Source organism: Camponotus floridanus, unplaced genomic scaffold (assembly GCF_003227725.1).
Source record: "Camponotus floridanus strain SB8 unplaced genomic scaffold, Cflo_v7.5 scaffold80, whole genome shotgun sequence".
In the NCBI taxonomy this organism is placed as follows: Eukaryota; Metazoa; Arthropoda; class Insecta; order Hymenoptera; family Formicidae; genus Camponotus; species Camponotus floridanus.
In genome coordinates this window covers 58,694-78,544 of record NW_020229850.1, presented here as the reverse complement: position 1 = coordinate 78,544, position 19,851 = coordinate 58,694, and the positions used below count along the sequence as shown (strand labels likewise).

General features: G+C 29.6%; 2 protein-coding genes across 5 annotated transcripts; both read left to right on the top strand.

The window, feature by feature from the left end:
- The first annotated feature begins 560 nt into the window (after positions 1–560).
- LOC105257567 (alsin) lies at positions 561–7,756 on the top strand. The gene is made up of 15 exons (XM_020029457.2): positions 561–779; positions 879–1,260; positions 1,435–2,754; positions 2,838–3,407; positions 3,653–4,022; positions 4,133–4,334; positions 4,439–4,619; positions 4,760–4,926; positions 5,045–5,154; positions 5,241–5,452; positions 5,609–6,166; positions 6,244–6,420; positions 6,602–6,770; positions 6,868–7,050; positions 7,122–7,756. Exons 2-15 carry the CDS (start codon positions 920–922, stop codon positions 7,167–7,169), a joined length of 4,608 nt encoding a protein of 1,535 aa, XP_019885016.1. The 5' UTR covers positions 561–779; positions 879–919; the 3' UTR covers positions 7,170–7,756.
- A 2,360-nt stretch (positions 7,757–10,116) lies between these two features.
- On the top strand, positions 10,117–15,867 carry LOC105257569 (CD2 antigen cytoplasmic tail-binding protein 2 homolog). 4 transcript variants are annotated; one of them, XM_020029460.2, is made up of 8 exons: positions 10,118–10,480; positions 10,562–10,739; positions 10,884–11,047; positions 11,280–11,460; positions 11,535–11,719; positions 11,785–11,896; positions 12,050–12,256; positions 15,669–15,867. In XM_020029460.2, the coding sequence occupies exons 2-8, from the start codon at positions 10,604–10,606 to the stop codon at positions 15,674–15,676; spliced, it is 993 nt and encodes a 330-aa protein (XP_019885019.1). In that variant the 5' UTR covers positions 10,118–10,480; positions 10,562–10,603; the 3' UTR covers positions 15,677–15,867. The 4 variants fall into 4 exon arrangements, with proteins under 4 accessions (XP_019885018.1, XP_019885019.1, XP_019885017.1 ...); XM_020029458.2 differs by lacking the exon at positions 15,669–15,867 and having other exon boundaries at positions 10,118–10,321; positions 10,407–10,480; positions 12,050–12,422; XM_020029459.2 differs by lacking the exon at positions 15,669–15,867 and having other exon boundaries at positions 10,117–10,321; positions 12,050–12,422.
- Positions 15,868–19,851: the final 3,984 nt, after the last annotated feature.

Sequence of the window (19,851 nt, the reverse complement as noted above, 5' to 3'; positions counted from 1 at the left end):
GTCGAAGCGGTCGACTTTATTCTCATCTCATCCTCCGTATCGCGATAGTGACTTTTCATTGGTGTAGAACGCACATTCACAGAAGTACAGAATTCACACAGAATTTATAATGCAAGATAAAAATAATGTAATCTTTGTAATAATAATGCAATAATTAGTAAAATATAGTAATGTGTAATTCAAAGCAAAATTGAGATCTATAATACATAATTCAATTATAAATATTTCTAAAAAAAAAACAAACACGTTATAAAAAGTCTAACATCAATATCAATAGAATCACGCTACTTTATATACAAAATATTTTCTTACTATTATTAAATAACTATTATTTAATAACTATTATTTTTCATTCTAATATTCACACAACAGGAAATGAATTTGTTATTAATTGTACTACATTTTTTTTCACTTACGACAAAGATACACAAATGTAAAGATTCGTTAATACGGCTATTTCATTGGCTAGACAGAAATAAGAACAAGCTATATAGCCCCAAAAAATGCAGATTTAATATTTTTTTACTATTATTTGTATTAAATTACCTGTGATTTCTTATAAATCAATTTTAACAGAATAAGAAATCAACATATGTACATAATCCTACACGAAAGTTTCAATAGTTCCTTTGATTGGTCCCTCCCACATTGCACTATACATACCTCTCACAAACCCTACGTCTATCAGCTGATATCTGTCACTACTCTACTCGCCGGATGTTAGTCATAATAAAAAAATTGTCCGTTCAATCATGTCGTACAAGTGTAAATTTTCTGCGGTACGTTTACAGAAGTGTTTAACTGAGAAAACGTTATTGCAAATAACCTGACAAAAAAATCGTGCGGTTAGATCAAAGTTTACAGAAGGATCTTTGTAGGTTATGCAAATCTCTTTACTTGTCAAGCCTCGTACAGCAAAATGGATAAACATATGTATCTATGGAGAGGAGCTGACAAATTGTCCTTCGCATTCGGCGACAAGCCGAATGGCGTTATCTGCAAATTGGTTACCATTAAAGATCACATTTTTGTAGTGACGACGACCAATAATCTGTACCATGGGGAAGTGTCGTTCTCAGAGAACACTTGCCCTATGGTCATCTTCAAGAGGGCTCAGTTTGACGTTATCGACGTAGCGTCTAATTCTGAGCACCTGTTTATCGTAAACACTAAAGGACATGTTTTGAAAGTAAATCCTCAGGACATGAGTGTTATAGATCTAATAATTCTTAAAGAGGAAGTGAAATTTTGTAGTCATGGGTACGTACATGAAAATAAACATGTGTATATATGTTTCATAGTTAAAATTTGAGTAAGTCTCTTCCGTGACTTTTATTTCTCAGCTGTTGCTATTTTTAATTTTCTTCTATATAAAAATTGTTATTAAAATTTAATATTTGAGAATAATTGATTATTAGATTTTATTATTTATAGGTATAAAGAAGAAAATGAAGTAGTAAAAGTCAAATCTATAGCAGTTAGTGACCATGCAACATTATTTGTTACCGAAAATGGACAATTATGGGCTAGTGGTAATCAGCCGCAGATAGATATAAATAGTACAGAACCAAAGAAAGTTAAATTCTTTGAAGGAAGGACAGTGTCTGAGGTTGCTTGTGGTTCCAATTTTAATGTAGTTACCGTGAGGAAAACCACCAAACCTATAAAAGATGATACAGATAGTGAAAATGAGTTGGAGGAAGAAGTCTTCATTAATTCTTGTCCGCAATGTCTTAATAATGTTATGTTAAGCCCTGGTAGTGTAACATCATCAGATACATGTCTGACTGGTCTTCATGCACAGCAATTTAGTGAGGATCGTTCTACAAATTCTATCAGTGCTTTGTCCACTGCCAGTAAAGAACACATTTCTCTACCAGAAATGGACAAAAAAGAACTTTCTGATATTATTGAAAATGGTGGAGAATGTCCGAATAATTTAACAGATTCTGAAAAAGATGAAAAAAGAAATGTTATATTTATAAATACAGAGACTGCTCGACAATTTTTAACTAGGCAACTATCTTGGGTTTCATCCTACGGTAGTGCCAAGGAAGATATACCTATGGAAAATGTCGATCGTTCAACAAGATTGATAAAACAAAATGTATCAAATATGGCAAACTTAGTATATGAAGGAGTTAAAAATGTAGGAGGAAAAGTAGTAACTTTATCTAGACATATGAGTGGTAGTTCTGATATTAATGAAGGTAAGGCTGATAGCAATGAAAACCTAGAAGAACAAGGAGATAGCTATACGAAACCTACCGCGAGTAGTCTGGCGTTAAGCTTACGTTGCGAAGAATTTCCTTGGTCATCGAGTACTGGTTCATCTGAACATGAATTGTCTCAACAAGGCTTAAACGAAAGAATCAATGCATTATCTCGCACCGGTAGTAACATACTGGCGACGGAACTCTGGACATGGGGCGATGTACAATACGGACAATTGGGAACGGGAGATATTATTAAACGACCGAGACCGGTACTAGTAGCGAAGCTTAGCCATATTGGTATTAGAAAAATATCATGTGGTGCCTTCCATGTGCTTGCTCTAACATTGGATGGTAGAGTATTTGCATGGGGTCGTAACAACTTTAAACAAGTCACTTTGCACACTACAGTAGATCAAAGCGCTCCTCAGCTATTTACAACAAAGCTATCTTCCAATGAGAGAGCCATCGACATGGCAGCTGGCGATTTCCATAGTTTAATAATGATGCATCATGGTTTATATTTTATGGGTCAATCAAGGTAAATAACTAAAATAAAAATCTTATTGATTAGTGATTTTATATTTCCGTTCATATGTGTATATAAATAAATTACGATTTCAGTAAAGTTGGGGATATGTTTCAATTTGACATACAAAGTAAAAATGAAGCAAATAGTCCGAGAGAAATTTTCAGTTCTAAACAATACAGTTGCTGTTCTATGATAAACGAGCCAGCGATAAATATATCAGAAGATTTAATAAACGATCAGATCTTTCTAGAAGAGATGTTGACTGTCTATCAAAATCTTATCAAGCCATTTCAAAAGAAAAGTGGTACAATTCAAGAGGCTAATGTATATGAAACACTGTGTCGTTGTTATGCAGAGCTGATGCACTTTAGTGTTTTAAATGTTATAAGTTTGTGGGATTATTTTAATCACATTGGAGAAGCCTATGAAGTCGCAATTGTTGCGAATATAGAGGAATTTACTACAGTATATAAATATTATTTGAATGCTATTTGCGATGTTATATCCCTTGGTGGTTTTACGCATATTGCAAAACTCATTGAAGTGCCACAAATAGTATCAAATTTATTTATAAATAATTTAAAGAATAGTGATCTAAAAAGAAATAACAATGAAATCGTTATAACAATGGCATTGCAACATCCTTTATGCAAATTAAACAGGTAAATCTTACATATATAGTCATATATATATATATATATATATATATATATATATATAATACATACACATACATTATACACCTTATATATATATATATATATATATATATATATAATTAATATATTATTTAACCAATATAAGATGCTCTTATATTGGTTAAATAATATATTAATTACGAAAATATATTTGTCAAACTTTATTCTCTTTAATAATGAATATATGTAATTTAATGGATTTATTACAGATACAAAAATATGATACATAGTTTAATAAAAAGTAATGGTACAAAAATGGGTGTTGAACGATTACAAGAAGCTCTCATAAAATGGGAGCAAGTACACGATGAACAAGAGAAACGTCAAAAAGAAGCAGATGCTACAAAATTATTTTGGGAAAGTTCTGGAAAATTAGGAGAATTGTTGAGATCTCCTAATAGAAGGCTTATTAGAGAATCAAAACTGTACCCTCTATCAATACTTAATTCTGGAAGATTTTCATCTCATTGGTTTGTTTTATTGACAGATATTTTCATACATGTTACTGGTGCTACACACACAATCCATCCACTTCAAACTTTATGGGTAGAACCTCTACCAGATTCTGAAAATATACAGGTACATTTATAATTTATATTTATAATTTTTGTTTATTACATCGTATCTTTATAATGAAAGAAATGTATATCATAATAATATAATTAAGAATTGATTTATTTATCTCTTAGAATGCTATATCAATTGTTGCACCAGAAGACAATTTCATATTATATACTCCTACTCCTTCTGAACGTAATGAATGGTTACATGCTCTACAAAATACTATAAAATGCAGTTTGCAAAGAGTGATTGGAAATGTGCCTCCATTAGCACGCTCAAGTTCGTTTTCGTTTACAAAACATAATGTTTTTAAAGATGCAACATATACTGGTATGTAAAATGAAATATTGAAATATATTTCATTGAAAAAAACGCGACAACAAAGTAGAAAACTACACAAAGTATTTGTAATAAATTACATTATAATTTAATAGGACGATGGCTAAATGGTAAGCCACACGGTTCTGGAAAATTAGAATGGTCTGATGGTCGTACTTATGTAGGACAATTTCATAAGGGTGTTCTTCATGGTACTGGAAAAATGGAAATTCCAATGCAGGGTGTATATGAAGGCCAGTGGAAAGATGGTCAGCAAAATGGATATGGAACAATGAAGTAAGTTTCACATTTTCTTAAATTTATAATGTCTGTATTAAAGTTAATTGTTTATGAAACAACAAATGTGAATTTTTTTCTGGCATATTTTTGATTCCGTAAATTGTATTCTTGTAAAGTTAATTTATATAATATTTTAGATACATCAATGGGGATTTTTATGAAGGATACTTTAAAGATGGATTACCTCATGGCCATGGTGTCAAAAAAGAAGGTCACTTTATGGCATCAGTTGCATCTGTTTATATTGGAGAATGGGCTGCAGGTGTTAAACAAGGCTATGGAATAATGGATGATATTATGACAGGTATAAAAAATAAATATAATATTATCCCGAAAATAAAATATAATAAATCAGATTATTATCTGATATGATTTTCGGAATGAATTAATTACAATATCGAACTTATTCAATCATATTACAGGTGAAAAATATCTTGGATCGTGGAATAATGGTCTAAAACATGGTAATGGTTTAATTGTGACACTTGATGGCATTTATTATGAAGGAGTTTTTATGCAAGATGTTCTAACGGTGATTATATATTCACGAAAACTTTCTTAATATAAGAAACATTGAAGAGTTATAAATCATATTGATATTGACATTATCTGTTGAAGGGTCATGGAGTAATGGTATTTGAGGATGGTACGCATTACGAAGGCGAATTTAAGTCTGCAGGGATATTTTGTGGAAAAGGTACTTTAACATTCCGAAGTGGTGACAGACTAGAAGGTAATATGAATGGCGCGTGGAATGAGGGTGTCAAAGTTATCGCCACATTGCATATGAATAAAGCTAGTGGAACTGCACAAATCAATTCAAAACCAGCGTAAGTGTTATTTCTCGTCCTATCATTATAATATTAGATATTCTTTTTTTAAATATCAAGTAATAAATTAGCAGAATAAGAAATTATTAGAAATTTTATTATATTAATATATAATTTCTTATGTTATTTGAGCTTATATTATATTATTGATATCAGATCTTTCGGTAAACTATGCGTATCTGCTGATCAGAAATGGAAAGCCATATTTAAACAATGTTATCAACAACTTGGCATATCCGAGTCTGTCACCAAAAATTCCAGTTACAATGAAAAGTCTATAGAAACTCAAAGAGTATGGCAGAATGTGGCTAGTATAATAACAAAGTCTCATCAAAGGACATTACAACGAAAAAAATTCTCTGCCAATACTGCCTCAAATATGAAAGAAAGAAATAGTGAAACAATTGATCAATTGGATAAGATACCGTGTTTCGGGCGAGACAAACTCACGAGTCAGACTTACAACGAAGTCCACAAGTATTTAGTGAAAGCTTTCGAAAGTCCGCATCATCCATTGGGCGCCCTTTTGACAGAAGTAGCTGCGGTATATACGGCCACTTATGGTGGAGTGAGAGTGCATCCATTATTACTTAGCCATGCAGTATCAGAACTGCACAGTATTACAACAAGGATATATGAGATTGTGCTTCTTTTATTCCCGGCTTTACCGCGTTGTGGCAAAGAGTATGTTCTTGAAACTGATGGTGAAGAAGAGTATGTATAAAATCCATAAATATTTAAGTTTTTCGGAAAAACTTATACCGATACAATTTAAGGATATTTATTTTTAGGCAAGTTATAAGCGCTGCTGCGATACTTCATCCAATATTACTGCCACGTGTACATTCAGCACTTTTTGTACTATACGCCTTACATAATAAAAAAGAAGATGATGCATATTGGGAGAGATTAATGAAATGGAATAAGCAACCTGACATAACTTTGATGGCCTTCCTTGAAATTGACCAGTAAGTGTACTAGATTTATAAAATAGAACTAATAGAATATATATAATAATAAATGATAGAAACAATAAATTGTCATATATATAGAGAAACTTGATTTTATTACAATATTATATAATAACTTTTTATTTGTATGTATATAGTTAACACATTTCTAATTATTTATACTTTTGCAAAATTGTAGGAAATTCTGGAAGACTACAAATGTATTAAGCATTACAGACAATTCATTACCATATCAGCATGAACCTTATTTCAGTGATGCCATAGAAACTTTACAGCAACTTAAAACAACTTTTTCACCGTTAGAAAAGCTATTAGTGGTCAGAAATACATTTGAACAAATGACACAAGTAAGAAAATATGTATAGATTATGATATGAATATGATATGAATATAATTAATTTATAATAATTAAGTTATTTATTATTGACTTATATTTATCAACAGGCAGTACAAAAACAATTAGGATCTACATATTTATGGACAATGGATGAACTATTTCCAGTATTTAGTTTTGTTGTAGTGCGCGCTAGTGTATTGCAATTAGGGAGTGAAATACATTTTATTGAAGATTTCATGGAGCCATATTTGCAAAATGGAGAGCTCGGTATTATGTTCACCACTCTTAAGGTAAGATATAGAATAGAAAACAAAGTAGAGAAAACCGAAGTTTAAAGAATAAAATTAATTTCATTACATAGGCATGTTACTACCAGATATTACAAGAAAAAACAAACATGGGTGATTGAAAGCAAGAATTGAAATCTATACATGATACGGTAAGATGGTAAATATGTATAGATATAAAGAATCCTTAAAAATAATATTGCATTCATTTAAAAGACATGACAGGATAAAAATAATTTTGCCTGACAGAAAAGTACTATGTATTATAATGAACTAAAGTGAGATAAATTGCATTTATGATACAGATTGTTGTTCTTGATTACATTAAAATGCTGAAATATGAAAAGAAATAAGAAACGACGTGACATATCATTTCATTAGAAAAGGTTTGTCAAAATGTATATAAGTTTACTTATATTAAAAAATATTTGTCATTAGCTAACTCAATGTTCTGCAACTAAGAAATGTTTGCATATGAGTCGCACATTAAAAAGTTAAAGTTTGGTACTTCCAATTATCTGTAGTCAAAGGATATTGTGCATTGCAAACAGCCGTATGAAGTACACAGCTCAATATTGTGATATAAAAAAATGAAAAGTTACCTTTTCTCTTCCACATACCTGAATTAGAGATTAGCTATATAAAAACAATTATTATTCATCTCTTGTATATTTTTCTTTTTCTTGTAATACTAAATCACAGAAATACTTGCAAATCTTTTTAAATACATATTACTTTCTGAATATAATTCATTAAAAATGTAAATATGTCAATTTTAATGAAGTTTATGTTTTTATATAAGCTACACCGTGCAAATCACTTTCTTCAGAATTTGTTAAGAAGAATTTATTTGATGAGTTGCATATCCTTAATATATATTTAATATATATATTGTATCATGAATGAACAAAAAAGAAAAAATTAGTCTTTATTAAATAATAATAAACATTTTTTATAATTGTAAAATAAATAATATTTCCATCCTATAATTTTTGCAGAAATTTAGAGATTTGTTTGCTAACATTTATATACATGTGTAGTACACATTGATATATGTATAATGTTAAGAGATAAGATACATATAAATTAATTGATTTAAGTTGTAATAAGAAAGTTTCTAATAATATTAATTTGTTTACTTTAAACTATTTTAAAATAAATATATTGTATAATTGTGTGATTGTTAAAAAAAGTTCGACATAGAAAATATTTATAATTTATTATTATTTTATCATGTGCTATACACATATGTATATTTCCCGAATATATGTTTATTACTTTATTTATATGTATGTGATATTAGTTAAACAAAATATTTACTAATAACTATAGCATGTACCTGAAACATATTCTTCATATTAATCCGAAAGAGCTCATTGCATTTATATTTACATTTATTTCTTTTAAATTTTTATATACTTCTATGTTTACATAAAAAAAATCAAAAAATCATAATCATATCAAAGAATAATAACCCAATAATTTGCTTATTTTATTTTATCAATTACAAAAAATATAGAAAATGATCGTGAAATGTTTTATAATCAAGGTTTCATTAACATATAATATTACATATTTATCTTTACAAGAATTGTGGACTCTATCGGATTAATATATTAAATATATATAAAAGTACAATAATTATTTACAATATGCTATACATTTTTATGATATGTTCATGGCAACCAAAATTAAGAAATCAAATTGTTAGTATCAAATAATGATATAAGACATCATTAATAAATATTATAACTTATGTTTTGAAATACTGTGTTTAATTGAGATAGGATTAGAATTTATTGCATAAATCAGTTTTTAGGAAAGATTTGTTATTATAACTATTTTCGCCTAATATGGCAGAAATTACAAATTTCATTTTTAAAAGTTCTATCTAAAATAGTTATTTATTTACATGATAGGATTCTTGAAAAAAATATATAATAGAATATATATTAATATATATTTAATAATACAAACAAAAAATAAAATTATTGATAATATTGGAGATGTCTTTTCTTGTAAGTCACAAAAGGTAAAGTGATTAGTTTCACTTTCATTATAGAATTTGCGATGTATTAGATATACAATGACATTGAAAGCCGATTAAGAGAAAAAAATAACAGCATAATGTTTTAAATATATCGTATTTTTCAAGTAATGTAATTTATATCATGATTTATATGAAACTCTGAATTTATTTATGAGAACTCTCTATGAGAATTATAACTTTATATTTAGCAAAAAATAAGAGATTACACATATAAAATAATGTAAAAGCTGTACAATATGAATTAATGTGCATGTGTATAGATCTATGTAGTCATTTAAGTTAAAATCCAATTTATATATACCTTTTTTTTGTAATAAGATATCCTTCAAATGGTAGCGTGATACACAGTGTTTGGAAAGCATATATATATAACTATGTACCTATTTCAAATATTAGAAAAGAAATATTTATTGAACATTATTAGCAAATCATCTTTTCCATAAAAGATGTTAAAAATAATTTGCACGAATACATAAATAAATCTTAACTCATCTAATCTTATTATCGAAAATCTTAAAAATTCTTGCAGTAATATATCTCTGAAAAAAAAAATTAATTTGCTAATAATGTTTTATGAATGTTTTTATTAATATTTAAAATAGATATGTATAATTATTTTCCTAACACCGTATATATATATTACATACTTTTAAATAATTCAGACAATATTCTATTACTTGTAATGAAACAAAAATGTTACACAATAATTGATATATATAATTGACAGATTACAACTGTTAAATGTTAACAGTTTTTTATTTACAGATATTGTGAAGACAAATATTGAAAAAGTTAAAAGTAAATATATAGACGTAGTACAATATAAAAATAATTTATTTATAAAAATTAATTGTGTGAGAAATGATATCGTGAAAATACATATATATTCTTCTCCTATCAGTAAAACATTAGTATCATTAATCCTAATCGTCATATTCCGGATTATATATATGTTCTCATACATAAATTTTAAAAAAATATATATATGTTTACAATTGTGTTTTCAGTCTATACATGTGATGCATGCATGATCACGTGGAAAGTGTAAATGTGTAAAGTATAAAATGGTGTTAGTGAGCTGCGCAAGAGTGCGAGAGGAGAAGTGATAGATCCGATTTTCTATGTAAAAAGTATAATTTCGAGAGTTTTATTCGTAATATAAATAACGGATTTAAATTTGTTGTAGACAAGAAATATTCGTGAATCCAACGCGCTCTTAAAACGGTTAGAACATTTTTTATTGTGCTCGAAGATGCGCTATATAACCTGAATTTGAACGCAAATTAACCTTATATTTAAATTTACACAGAAAATAATTTCTCACAAAATAAGAAACTTCGCAATATTATCGCATTTGGATAAACGAAGATAATATCCTGAATTGTGAATATTTTTATTAGTAAAACATAACATTTATTTATTTATTTTATCAAAATTGTTAATAGTATAATTTTTTTCATGCAGAATCTTTCTTCCTGAGAAAAAAGTCCATTACACACAGAAATCATGTCAAAACGTAAGTTTGACGATATTGACGATATACTTAATAAGCAGCCACTTAAAAATTCATTGGATTCTGATGAAGATGATGACGAAATAAACGAAGATGCCTATAATATCATGAACGAGAATGAATTTGAAGGTATTTGAACAAATGTATAATATTATCTAGATAAATCAATATTATATTTATTATAATTACTTTTTGATATTGTTATAATTCTTATTTTTATTGTCTAATGTGCATACGATGCATATCGATACATTGATTATATCTGTCAAATAGGCACAGAAGACGGACCTTCAGCACCAGAAACAAATATAGGATTTACAGCGTTTAATATGAAAGAAGAATTAGAAGAAGGCCACTTTGATAAAGATGGTCATTATCTTTGGAATAAAGAGAAACAAATAAAAGACAACTGGTTGGATAATATTGATTGGGTCCAAGTTAGTATGATGGATAAATATAGTATATAGTAAATAAATAGATAAATGGATATAATATAGTTTATGTTCTACTTTAAAATTGGCTTCTATTTATACAAAAGTTTAATTTTTTTCTTATTAAAAAATATATTTTAAACAATTTTATTTTCTTTAAAAGAATATATAACAGTGTAATAAAAATAAGACAATATATATTTTTTTATCTAAACAAAATATTATATATCTGTCAAAGGTTAAACCTGGTTCCACTACTAATATACAAAAAAGTGCAAAATCAAGTGAAAATCATGGATTGGGAGATAGCGATAGTGATGATGAAGAAGATATTATGTTTGATCCTATTCCATTATATAAACAGATTTTAGAATTTCTTAAACCTGGTGAAACTGTTTCTAAGGCGCTATGCAGACTTGGTAAACACAATTGCTATAATATGGAACATGCATATTCAAAGTGTTATAAATAAATACAAATTGTCCCAATCCAGGCAAAGGAAAAAAGAAATTAACCACAGCTGAAAGATGGAAAAAGAAAAAGGAATGTAAGGTAGATAATGAAGAAGATCCAAATTCTGTCAGCATAATCAAATTAACTGAGCTAGCAAATGAATTATTAACACGTACTGGTAATATGGATATATATCAAGAAAGTTATGAAGAAATAAGAAAGAAGGTAATAAATATTACACATATATGTATATATAATATATTTATTATAAGAAATCACATATTTTGTAGATTGAACGTGCTAATAAACATGCATATCCTTCAAAAAAAGAAGCAGAACTTGACATGTATGCTGATGATTTTGATGAAAAGGAAAAAGCAAAACTAGATGATACTAATAATGGTTTGTACAACATGTTAATGACAAAACACATTATTATTGTTACCTATAATATATAGAGGTATTTTAAATAGAGGCATGGAAATATTTTTATATAAGGTTTTTGGTATGTACATATATATATATATATATACATAATGTACACATATATATTAGATAAGACAACAGAAGCAACTAGTGCAGAAGAAAGTACATCTTTAACAGAAGATATAACATGGGATTTGAAATGGTCGCAAGATGAAAATGCAGAAATACATGGGCCTCATACTACTCAGCAAATGCATACATGGGCAAAAGAAGGATATTTCAAAAAAGGTGCATGGGTCAGAAGAACTGGACAACAGAATCAATTTTATAATGCTGGTAGAGTAGACTTTGAACTTTACCTGTGATACTTCTATATCTAATATACACAAAAATGTCAGTAAATAAATATGTTATTTGTCAAAGAAAATTTGACAAATCTTAAAATTTCATAGAAGTAGTATGTATAGATACTATTGATATATAGCGTATATATTGTATATTAATATGTAAAATTTTTACATAAGATAAAAATAATCATTTATTCCACAAATATCTGTACAAATTTACGAAAAAATTCATGATATAAGAATCTATTAGTAAAAGGTGATTAAAATTCTGTTTCTTGTAAAAAATCCTCACAATACTTAATTATAAAGAAAATATTTTCTTATAATAAAATTGCAAAGTTTTTTTTAAAGAATTTTATATTTTTAATTTTCTAATTTTTTACGTCTAAAAAGAAATTTATTGAAAAAAATAATTTGTTGATTCTAAAACTCAACAAATTTGTGAGAAATTATTTAACAAATGTTATATAATTTTGATAAATGATTGTTTTTTTATATTTTTTTTTATTCTTTAAAACAACTATAACATTAATACGCAATATGTGTAAATTAGAAAAAAGCTAAAAAAAGGGAACAATATATTATTTTAGAAAACCTAAGTTGCAATACATAATGATAATTAGATCATTTTTCTACAAACCTGAACGTTATCTGCAACAATACTTAATTGGAGAACTATCATTTTGTATATGAAAAATATACAACGCTTGCCACACTTTTCAGTTGATATAAAGTATCTGCTGTAGAACATAAATCAACAGAAAACTGAACTCGTATTTCAGAAACTTCTTGAATGAAACTTAGTGAATGCTTATATGAAAGCAGAAACATTAAAATTTGACTCAAGGAGAATGTGATATTTTTAAATAGAATTTTATCACTAAAATAAATCTATTTGTATTGTATGATATAACTATATAGACTAAACTTATCTAGTAGAGTGACTTTCTTTAAGATTCTTATATTTATTTTGTACACTTCAAAGATAGTAAATATTTTTTCGAGTAAAAAATAGATTATCTCTCTAAAAATAAAAATTGTAAGATAAATTCTGAAAATATTTTTGAATTTATTATAAAACAAGGTCCCATTCTCTCTCTCTCTCTCTCTCTCTCTCCTCTCTCTCCTCTCTCTCTCTCTCCTCCTCCTCTCTCTCTCTCCTCTCCTCTCTCCTCTCTCTCTCTCTCTCTCTCTCATTGTTCCTTGTCTAGATATATGCATAAATGCAATAATTGCTTCATTTTATATTGTACAGAATAAACGTGAAAAAGGGAGTTATAGATATATTTTGGCTAACATAGATCACGAGGATTGTGCAAGAAAATTATAAAGAAAAGGGTGAATTTGAAAGTGTATGTCTAAATAAAAGACACGCATTAGTGTAATAAATCGCAAATTGAAATTTTCTTGTGTGTATATGTGTATGTCAGTAGATAATTGGCACGTGTATTTTTTACTGAATATAATTTTATTAAACGTCTTAAACATTTTTATTAGCAATGTATGAAATTTTTATGTATAATTACTTAAAATATTACTTCAAATATATTCTTCGCGTACACGCAAAAATTGTTCAGACATGAATATCTGAGAGTATACGTGTGCATGCATATATGTATATATATTTATATAGATTTGTATATATTGTATATACAAGGTGTCTTTTCAACTTTTTTTGTATTTATGCGCTGCTGAGAGATTCTTTGATTAATTTTGAGTCGATTTTTTCTTGATCAATATTACTATATTAATAGACATTATACGCATCTGTAATTTTTCAATGTTCAATATTAAATGTCTTGGGAAGTTACTTAGACTTTAATTAAAATTCTGTTTGAGTAAAGTCTATTTGGAATGTATTAAAATTCAAGATTTTAACACATATTAGCAAGTCTAAAGTTTAATATGAGAGAATCTTTCATTTTTAATTTAATCGTTTCTAAAAATAAAAATTATTATTTAATATTATATAAATCCTTCGACATTTCTCTCTTTGCTAAGAAAAAATCAATTTTAAATTATTCAAAGAATTATCTCAATATTTTTTTTTCTTCATGCAGTATAATTGTAGATTTTGGGACACCTAGTATATGCGCGTATATTTTCGCAAGTATAAATTCGTAGCTCATTTTGAAAAGTTAGAAGAATTTCTAGCAGAGTGTTAAACGTATAGAAGACCAAAAAGTATCTATGTTACATTATGAACTATACGAATCGATCCCTTGGCTACACGAGTCGATCATAATTGAAAGAGTCTAAATATAACTACGTTACTAAAAGTGCGGTGAAACACATGCAATGTACATCCGTTGCTTATCAAATTCAACATATTTCATGCGTTTCATAAATTCATTAATAATCACATGCTTTTAATCAAAATTGCAAGTATTTGCAAGTTCGTCCTCTGCAAATTTACACGATGCTGAACGATGAATAAAAACTAAAAAATTATTCTTGAACAATAGCTTTTTTGCTTTTTAAAATAGAGTCGTCGTTAATATCAGCAAACAATAATAAAAGATTCAAATGCGTAAATGAATGAAATGTTTGTTATTCCAATTATGAGCCCTTCAATCAACAATTAATTTAATTTAAATGAAATCACTCAAAGAAATGATGTTACAGCAATTTTCTGAACGAAAAATCAATCAAGACAAATAAATAATTAACAAATACTTTGATATCACAAATGTTTAATGATTAATTAATCTAAATGAGAGACGAAATTTATATTTAAAATGTTATTGAAATTTAGAAAAAAATCTTTCTATGTCACCTATTCATATTATAGCTAATCCTTGTTTGATTGTGATACATAGAAAAATTGTTTCTCACAAAAATTATTTAATGATTAATGTTTAATAGGATTAAATTTGTTAGAAAATATTACTAGAATTTACCGCTATAAGTTCCATATCTTATAATGTTATAATAGATGCAAAAAATAGTGATAAATTTTTATTGTGACATCTAGAAATCTATCTATGTCCGCAAAACTTTTTTTAAGTGATGACTATATATACAATTACAGCTTAAATAAATTCATCATAATATTATGAAAAAAATATCTAGATTTAAAAAATTTTTTTCTTATAGAAAAAAACAAATGCAGAATAATAGAAATAGAAATGATAAATTGAAACTAGTTTTTCTGCCAAAAAGACTTTAACTTTTTGATTATTTATTAAAATTGCGAACAAAAAATTATATCGTTAGACATCGTATTGAATTATTTCTAGCTCTAGTATTCAAAACACATTTCACAGTTTCAACACATTTTCACAAAAGAGGGATCATAATTTTTTTTTTGTAATTGCCCATTTTTCTGATTAGTTAATTAATTAATTATGTTAATTAATATTTCGCAAACAAAAACTGTTATCGTTCAAATTTGCTTACAGAAATATGAGAATACACAAAGCAAGGTGGTGAAGGTACATTGCATTACATTCACGCGTGTCGACGAAACAAGTACTTTGGTCTTTCCCAAGCTGAAAGGACGCGCAACAGCCGGAGAGAACACAGGGGACGTTCGGACGAGGGCGAAAATAGGGTAAGAACGACACATACGAGAGCAGACAAATTACATGCCGGTTTCATACACGCACGCAAAGGAAAAAGGTAAGATCCCGTAAGAGCTATTCCGTCGGTCTTATCTTTATCGTAGCGAGCACGCTTTACGTGGTATTGCCTTATTCTAGTCTCGCGAATGACCCGTTCGATCGCATGCGAGTTTTCGAGCCGTTGCGAACATCTCGGGGAACAATCGTTATTGCCGTTATATTGTTATGAAATCGGCGCCGTAGAACTTGCACGCATACATACGGGTAGGGGAAACACAAATGAAACGGGCACTCACATATGGACGTTTACGCACGTGAGGGAACGTTACGATTTATTGGCGTCAGAATGGTGCGGACACTTTTCTTTTACTTGTAACTTCTACAGATTTATTTCTCCGTATAAATCAAAGAGATGCGGAGGTATTAATAAAGTCGTTACCAGCATCAAATATATTACCCACGTATGTTGATTTATTGGCAGGAAAAAAAGTTGAAAATTAAAAAGGAAGAATACAGGAATTTTATATCAACATTTTAATATAATTATGTTACTCTCTCTTACGCTTCTTCAATTTATACGGGAATAAATTTATCGAGGTGTATATTTTCTACGTGAGCGTAAAAAATGTGTCCCAAGACTATTTCGACGCCGATTATACATCTGACATTACACAGGGGTTTGTATGTACATACAAAAATAGCCGCCGAGAGCAGCAGCGGCACGCCTCAAACGCATCGAAGTCCCCAAAGCGAACTTCGAAAAGGGGACACGCGCGCACGGCTCAGAAGAGGAAGAGCAAGGAGAAGGACGTTTGCGAGGTCTCTATCCCTCTCTTAGGGGACAACCCAGCCTCGCTAACCCTTCGCGCGATAAGGCTCTCTCTCTCTTTCTCTCTATCTCGCTCGTCTTCCTCTTGGTCGTTCTCCAGACGAGAGATGCACGTAGCATGACTAACTACCATGACTAACGAGTCGGGCGAAGTGCCATCGAGAAATCTTGGCTAACCGAGCGAGAAAGGATAGGCACAGTGAAATATTTTCAGATCTAATATTTCGAGAGGCGCACTATAGGGATGGTATTTTCCCTATTGAGCCCTTGAATTCGTTTATCTTTATATGCCAGATGGTTAGATGGATAGAGTTCGCGCGAAGACGCCAGATGTGATTAAGAATAGTATTTACGAGACAAACTGTAAAAATAGCATCTAACTTGTTCTCATTTCTAATGGTATCTTTCTATTATATGCTTCGAAAATTTAGCCTTTCGGAAGAGATGTGAGATTTCGATCTGCGATGATTACTTAGAGGCTGTAATATTTATAATTCTGATAAATATGCAAAGCCTCCAAATTTTTGTATGAAACAAATGTAAATGGAAGCCAATGAAAAAGTTTTTAGAATATTATAGTCTAACCAATATGAATGTATTTATCTTTCTCTTGGATATTTGCTTGCTATTTAAGTTTAATCGGGCGATTTAAATGATACAGAGATGTATACACAGGGAGAGCGAAAGAAATGGGTGAAGATGAATGCTTAATGTTGGTAATCAAAGTTATAAATTGGATTGGATTTAATCCCCTCTTTCTTAATGCTTAAGTGACAAGTAAACAAAGAGATGTATACTATTGTATTTAATTAGAATTTTAATTTTAATTTTCTAATTTATTGATAAATATTGAAAAACAATCCGATATTCAGATTTTATCAATTGTCTATATATATCAAAATAATTGTCAAAATATAAAGTTATTTTTACTATTTTTGTAACATCTAAATTTTGTAAATTTAGATTAAAATTTACACATCATATATAAAAAAAAGTAACGAAAAAAGTCTTATTGAAAATTATATATTACATATAGATATCAGAATATATAATTAGATTTACAAAAATATCCCATACAACATTGCAGCAACATTGCAATATTACCGCAATCTTGCTGCAATGTTTTATACTGTATGGGATAAAAAAAAGTTAAAAAATCCATAGATCTTTAGTATCTTTCAACGTATACACAGATATTCAAAACCAATCATGAAATTCGAATAAGAAGTAGGAGGTTGAGACCTTACGGACTCTGTTTCTCTTTCTTTCTCTCTTTCTCTCGCTTTCTCATTTTTCCCGTTCCTCGATCGGTCCATCGTAAAACTCTTCGCATAATCAAGGAAGAAAAGGCCGCGGACTTTCGAGTTAAACTGTGACGATCGATTGCGCATTCCTCGTCGAAACTTCCAAACTTAGCGAATCGAGATGAATGACCCGTTTCGGCGGAAAACAAGAGGACTCGTAGGCAGCTTGTAGGTCAGTGGATCGCACACGGAAAGCACATTAATGGAGAATTTTCACTCAACGCTTCTGCCAGACCTCTCGCTTAAGGGAAAATGAATTTTTCAGAACGTCAAGAACGAAGCCAGAGAACGAAGGCGTATCGCTTACGAGGAACATCAAGCCAAAATGTTTCACCTAATCGCATTAAATCTAAACGACCTCGTAAATATGGTTGTGTCAATCTTTCCCTTTTTTTCTCTTTTTTCTCCCTTTTTTCACGCAAACCGAGTACCATCATTTTTTTTAAACGGCTACCCGGTCGTTCGCTGCGCGAATGAACGTTGATGCGAATTGATGGCGATTGCCGACTATCTGGGGAACTGTTTCGCCACGAGAATGGCGGTTTCCATACATTTTTTATGAAACCATCCGCATATCGATCCGAGAACGAGAATTATATGTCTCGTTAAAAGACTATAGTTACGGATCTCACGGAAATTAACTTTCCAACTCTATATATAATATATAAGAAGATTATTTTCAGCGCACGCAAACAACGCGAAATGTACTTTTAATTACTCGACCTTGCATAGAAATTCATATTTCACTGTGACGTTATTTAGAACCAAATAAATTGATAACATTTCATTATCGATCGAGTTGATACATAAATCACGAACTATCTTTATTATCTTGATCTACAATAAAGCTTATTTGTAAAAAGATAAGCCATTGAAAAAATATATCGCAACATTCAGAAGCAATATTGTCTCGATGCGTACGCTCTTTGGTCAAAGTTTATCACTTTCCGCTCCAAGATCTTATTCTTCCTAACGAATAAACTGGCGAATTTGCCTAAAAAAGGAGAATGCTCTTAATTTCTCCCTCTAAATTCTGCCGCGTTGGGAAAGTTCGAGCCTGTCGTAGGAAAATGCGATTCAGTAACGAGACTTAATCTCCGGGTGTCGCAAACTACCACTCGCAGAGTTGCCTTACAAGTGGATCCAATTAGAAAGTTTTGCATATTCTGTTAGATTTTATGGAATGCGCGCGCGGTGCGTTTAGAGGCGTGCGCAAAAAACATAGAGATAGGCTCTCAAGATCGCGTAATCGCGGATTCGCGTAACAATTTCCGTCGTGACGTCGGATGGGAATGCACGTAACGCATTATCTTTATCTCTCGTTGCGCAAGACGGAATCGTTGTTGCGAATCGCAAGTACGAGTCTGTTTCGGTGATTCTCATAACGGAAACGTACGCACTTTATTCGTACTGCATTAAGTATATTTTCGTATTCAAAACGTAACATCTTTCCAAACTTAACATCATAAATTAATAAATAAATATATATATTTTATATATTTTTTTTTGTTTTCGTACGTGTGTATTCGCTTATGCATTTTTGTATAAATGTGTGTCTCTTGTAGTCTTTAAATATATTCGGTGTAATGTGCTTACAGAGTAAAGGTCGTAACACATTATTATTGCTTTAATTTACAACACTTCGTACAAGGGATCCTCCCTTTGTCGATCGTAAAAAGAGGGAAAAAATCAGATTCGCCTCCTATAACGTAATTTGCTCCCTTAAGCGTGTCTTGTGTGGAGGGACGTGTTAACGCAATTTTTAGCAAACAGCTTATCCTTTCTTATCGATAAACGCTCGTACGGTTGCTGAAATCTTCAAGTATCTGGATACTCGCTTAATCTATATTCGAGGGTGAAGAGATATTTTACGCGTTTATCCTTCGTA

Bases quoted from the DNA above. Each gene is read 5' to 3' on its own strand.
- LOC105257567 (XM_020029457.2), top strand. From the start codon at position 920: ATGGATAAACATATGTATCTATGGAGAGGAGCTGACAAATTGTCCTTC. The intron at 3,408-3,652 runs GTAAATCTTACA...GATTTATTACAG, and splicing joins CCTTTATGCAAATTAAACAG to ATACAAAAATATGATACATA. The intron at 4,620-4,759 runs GTAAGTTTCACA...ATAATATTTTAG, and splicing joins AATGGATATGGAACAATGAA to ATACATCAATGGGGATTTTT.
- LOC105257569 (XM_020029459.2), top strand. From the start codon at position 10,604: ATGTCAAAACGTAAGTTTGACGATATTGACGATATACTTAATAAGCAG. The intron at 10,740-10,883 runs GTATTTGAACAA...TCTGTCAAATAG, and splicing joins GAACGAGAATGAATTTGAAG to GCACAGAAGACGGACCTTCA. The intron at 11,461-11,534 runs GTAAACACAATT...GTCCCAATCCAG, and splicing joins TAAGGCGCTATGCAGACTTG to GCAAAGGAAAAAAGAAATTA.